The following is a 5,764-nucleotide window of genomic DNA, read 5'->3' as shown; positions in this document are numbered from 1 at the left end:
TAAGCATAAAAGGATAATTCAAACTTATGGAATACCATTTCACCCCTAATTGATATTGTTTAATAATAACAATTTATGGTTGCACAAGGCATGATCTCGAGCATATATAAACGTATTGTATTATATATTATAACATATAAAGGATAAGATGAGGAATTCATCACTTTCTTGACCAACATTGAATCAAAGAGGCCAACCTGAACATATTAAGGTACATTTCATGGTGGGAAAACAGGATTGGTCCTGGCAAAACCGAGCCAAGAAATTATGAAAACTATACCTTTTTTTCTATGCAATTAAACATCAGCTTTAAGCTTAAGACGCTGCAGTGTAGAAGTCCCAAGACCATCTTCACGATACTGGAGATACAATTCTCTGATGGTGGTTTCTCTGCACCTTGGAGGGTTCTCTTCCGATAACAGTTCTTTTATGGGTCCATACAGTTTTGGGTTCGGGAAAGTAAGCGTAGAAAAAATCCCTGCAACTGAAATTCTCGGACCCTCCTTCTTTGCCACAACCCTATGCACCACGCTTATGAATCTGTCGTTTGTTATTAGCTGCAAATTCAATCCAAAACAAAACCCAATTACCCCAAAAATCCCAATTACACATAAAAACAGAGACTCTGTAGAGACTTAATTACCTGCATAAGTTCTCCGATGTTGACGACCAACACTCCGGCGACAGGGGGCACGCCGACCCACTTGTTCTGGCAACGGATCTGAAAACCTCCGACGTGGTCTTGATACACCACATTAATGAAGACATTTTCACTATGCTCGGATGTGCCCATGGTCAATTTGGGCTGTGGGCATGGCGGGTAATAGTGGCACCCAAGTGCAAGCCCCTCGCTGCACCCTATGTCATTCAAGTAATTTGGGTTCAGCCCCAAAGCCTCCGACAACAATTCAAACAGCAATTTCCCAATTTTCATCACTTCTTTCGAGTAATCAACCACAATATCTCTGCGCACACATATATCAATTCAGGGGTGGACACAAATTTCCAGCAAAATTTTACAGGGCCAACTCAATCTGAATTTTTTAATTTAATGTTCGAACTTTGTTTATTGTGGTCCAAGATCAGCAAATTTACCTTATAATTTCGGGCAAGTCTTGTGGATTGGGAGGATTTGGGGAACTTATATACCCAAATGTGTCCCTCCAATTGGTGGCCGCTGCGCTGTACAGATCGAAATTACTGTTGTAAATCACAGGCTTCGTGGGGTCGCGTGTGTAATATTGTTTCTTCACTTCCGTGTCTTGTTCGTGAAATCTCCGAACCGCATCTTTCATCTCTTCAAGAACGCTCACCGGAATCCCGTGGTTGATCAATCGGAAGAAACCCAATTTCTCTGAAGCTTCTCGGATTCTTTCGACGGCAATTTCGCGTTGGAGGGGATTTTTGTCGACGTGGTGGAGGTCTATCACCGGAATACAGTGGTGGGTTTCGCCGGAAACATTGTCGGAGTCGTAATCTGGCAGTGGCTGGTAAAAGATGCGCGGAATTTCAGCAATACCGGCGTCGACTAGGCCTTTAACGCCGGCTTTAGTATCGTCGAAAGCTTTGAGTTCAGTGGGTCTGTGGTAATTGGCGTCGGCTTTGGATGCCGGCGTGAGGGCAATTACGCTAACTCCGGTGGCGACCGCCATTTTCTCTTCGCTTCGATAGGTGGCTTGCACGTTGACAACGTTCTTAAACCGTTATTTAAACAGTGTTCATTATTTATCATCTATCACTACAAATTTCTTTATAATTAAAAATCTAGTTCTGCAATTTTAATAAGTTAAAAGATTTTTTCTTTTCATTTGTTATAAAACTAAATTCATTCATAATTTTTTTTTCTGAAGAAAGTTTTTCTTTATTTCAACGCCACTTATATAAGAAAGAAAATTTGCTTAACAACCACCAGGTGTGATAAGAAAACAAATCTCGTATTGTTGTAATGATATCGTATATTATCTACTTTAGATCTAAATATATACGAATTTACTTACTAGTGATAGTTAATTTTAGATAATATATTATATATATTTATCTTTCAGAATTAACATGAGACTTTGTTAGCTTCCTAACACATAAACCTGATCTATGGTCTAACATAATTTTGATTTCATAAAAATTTGTCTCGTACCAATACTTATCTATATACCATAGAACAAGTTTCTCCTTCTTACAACCCCAACATAATGGATTCCGCTCCTTATTGAGATTTTGGCTATCTGAGAAGGTAGGGTTTGCATAGAGATTGCGACAGCAAACAAATATTACTTGAATTTGATTATAAAATGAATATTTTAATAATAAAATAAAATATATCAGCAAATCTTTTTTTCTTTTCAAACAATATTACAACGTGAGCAAATTTGCCGTGTTCGACTCGTTCATCTCATGAAAATAGTGTTTTTAATGAGGAACAACTTTTTGGGTGTTTAAAAATTAGAATATTGTTAATAAGAACGTGGGATTATCTTTTTATTTTATGCTTTGCTGAGCTCCATACTTATGAGATTACATTTTGTCCACAAATTCAAATCTCTAAATATTAGCCGTTCATTATAATACCATAACCCTACCAGCAGATAATTTCAAATTTCTCAACACCCTGAATGTCACCTATTTATTAATGATCCTACGTTGAAAATACAAGAGACATTTATAATCTACATGGACTATTCATTTCCTAACCATGGTTTTGAGATAACATCTAAATCTTGATATGGTATTAAAGTCCAATAAACTTAATCCAACGTTCTTAATATAGAGAGAAGAATCATCAGAGAGTGGGACAAAATTTACAAAATTTAGTGCTCTTGTTGATTAATGTAGCCATAACTGATGTGGTTTAAGTTCTTAAAGACATGTTTAGAAATTGTGTTAAAGAAAAAAAGGGCAAAAAGGATGAATGAATATATATATATATATATATATATATATATATATATATATATATATTTTTTTTTTTGAAAAGGATGAATGAATATCTCTCGGTTTCCTTGAAAACATAAACTCGAAAAATGTATAATTGATATTTGAAAGAATAAATAATATAACCAGAATTGAAAACATAAACTTGAAAAATGTATAATTGATATTTGAAAAAATAAATAATATAACCAGAATTTTAAGAAATGTTAAGTATTCTGCACATCTGAGTATATGAATTAAATTTATCTAATTTATTAGCTTAAATTTTTTTGTTGAGTTGTGGTCTATTCATTTTTTGTATAGAGCAGGAGGTCCTATATTCGAACTGCTTCCTCCAATTTTCTAGACAAACCTATAGGAGCAGGAGAAAGGGACAAAATGGAAAGATATCTTTATAGCCATTTTTATATATAGTATACCTTTATCATTTATAACAATATAAAAATAGCATATTGTGTTCTAATTTTTTAATTATATTTTAGATTTTTGTTAGTATAATTATATTTTAGATTTAAATCTTAGGTTAATCCTTGAATTTCTAGATTCATTTTATTCTAGACCTTCAACAAATTCATTTTATTCTAGACATTCAACTTTTCTGTTTGAGTGCATTTTTTTCCATTTCTTATTATTAATTAGTAAGGTTTTTAAAAAGACATAAACAAGCTACTTTTACGAAAAATCTTGGTAAGGGAACGATGAGCGGCTGAGCCTATTTCTTTTCTTATTTATTATTATTTTTTTTTACAGATCCTTTCTTTTTGCTATCGTTATTCTATAACAATTCGACGACTTGTGAATGTTGCGTTAAGATTGTGACATCTTTTTGTTGATATGTTAAGCAAGTGGCAGTTCTAAATGGGCACATGTTTAAGGCATATCCATGAAAGAACCAAAATATATTTTAACTTCTTAATTTTAAAAATAATTATTTGAGTTATTATCCTTATTTAAACACTAATACTCATCCATATTTGTCTCAACAAGCCTCTGATACTTCAATAGACACCCATATCAACACATTAAAATATATGTTAAAATAATCAAGTATAGTACTAAAATATTAAAGATAGAATAACAACAAAAATCAAGTAGTTAATCGTTGCACTAAAAAAATCAAATAGCTATTTATCTGTACCCTGGTGCAATTATCGATTCTCTTCTATATATAGCACTTGGCCTCGACCCTCAATGGTATCAGAGCCAATTCGACTCTTTCTTTCTTTTCTTTTCTTTTCTCTCTCATGGAGTAAACTCCTCTCTGAATCTGGGGGTGGAAGGGAAGATGGATCTAACATCGCTCTATGGTTGTCTTTCTTTTCTTTTGATTCTTAACCTATCTACAAAATAAATCTGATTTGGGTATCTCTCTTGTTCGATCTCTTGATAAAATCTAGCTATCCATTCTCAGGAATCATGATAAAGGCGTGGTTAACCTTCATGATTGAGAATTTATAGTTAGGAGGTATGAAGATGATTGAATATAGATCGATTGATCGAAGAATTCGATTTAATTAAAAGATAGATTATTATCAAAATAAAAGATTGAGCTTAGAAAGATCTTATTTCCATCTCCTAGATATCTCCAGATTCCCTTTTCTCCTATGCTATCTAAACTCCTCTAAAAAATCTCTCCTCATTCTCAACCCATCGTCGACACAGCTTCCTCTTCCTCTTCTTCTTTAAGCAAGCAAAAATCAGAAAATGATTTTTCAAAGATTTTAGCCGAACACAATTCAGCTGAAGCCCATCTGGCTAAGGTTGAAGATCGACTCAAAAATTGGTCTATCCCCAAGATAGATCCAAACCAGGTATACAAAATAAATACCTTCAATTTCTCCCAGCAAGACGTCATCGTCATCACCGAGGAGAACGTGGCTATGAAGGATGAATTCACGGAGATCACTCTTCTCCCTGAAGAAACCCTCTTCAAAGTCAGGAACAAATTCAAATATCTCCATATTGGATGTGTTCAAGTAGCCTTGAAACCTCTCTTTAGAGAAGGCTTAGATGTCCCAGTTTATCTCGCTCTTCGAGATAAAAGACATCTCAACTTCACTCCCTCTCTTCTAGGGATCGTCGAATCAAATCTGGTTCAAGGACCAGTTTACTTCAACTGCAAACCAGGACTTACCGTCTCCCTTCAAGACAAGAACATTATGGACGTGCTATGTCTAAAAAGGGTCAAAGGAGAAGTCAAGAAGCCGATCCAAATTGAAGATCTCCACACTGAAGTGAAGAATCTCAAAAGAGAAGTTGCTAGTAACAAGCAATGACTTTCTACTCTTGAATTCGCCTTTGGAAAATTCCAAGAGTCAGAATCAACAGATTTGATTCTAGACATAGCACGTCCATAATGTTCTTGTCTTGAAGGGAGACGGTAAGTCCTAGTTTGCAGTTGAAGTAAACTGGTCCTTGAACCAGATTTGATTCGACGATCCCTAGAAGAGAGGGAGTGAAGTTGAGATGTCTTTTATCTTGAAGAGCGGGATAAACTGGGACATCTAAGCCTTCTCTAAAGAGAGGTTTCAAGGCTACTTGAACACATCCAATACGGAGGTATTTGAATTTGTTCCTGACTTTGAAGAGGGTTTCTTCAGGGAGAAGAGTGATCTTCGTGAATTCATCCTTCATAGCCACGTTCTCCTCAGTGATGACGATGACATCTTGCTGGGAGAAATTGAAGGTATTTATTTTGTATACCTGGTTTGGATCTATCTTGGGGATAGACCAATTTTTGAGTCGATCTTCAACCTTAGCCAGATGGCTACAACTTTAAAATATGCTGCCAAGTATATCTCTACCCACCCAACCTTAATTTTCGAATTTTCCATTT

At 35.1% G+C, this 5,764-nt stretch overlaps 1 protein-coding gene across 1 annotated transcript; it reads right to left on the bottom strand.

Moving 5' to 3' along the window:
* On the bottom strand, positions 1-1,723 carry LOC111019697 (1-aminocyclopropane-1-carboxylate oxidase homolog 1). The gene is made up of 3 exons (XM_022296112.2): positions 1,096-1,723; positions 644-965; positions 1-557 (listed from the first exon to the last, which is right to left on the bottom strand). Exons 1-3 carry the CDS (start codon positions 1,650-1,652, stop codon positions 297-299), a joined length of 1,140 nt encoding a protein of 379 aa, XP_022151804.1. The 5' UTR covers positions 1,653-1,723; the 3' UTR covers positions 1-296.
* Positions 1,724-5,764: the final 4,041 nt, after the last annotated feature.

Source organism: Momordica charantia, assembly GCF_013281855.1.
Source record: "Momordica charantia cultivar OHB3-1 chromosome 5 unlocalized genomic scaffold, Mcharantia_2.0 BLBB01000005.1, whole genome shotgun sequence".
Taxonomy (NCBI): Eukaryota; Viridiplantae; Streptophyta; class Magnoliopsida; order Cucurbitales; family Cucurbitaceae; genus Momordica; species Momordica charantia.
The sequence above is the reverse complement of the archived record's forward strand: the minus strand, read 5'-3'. Positions and strand labels throughout refer to the sequence as shown.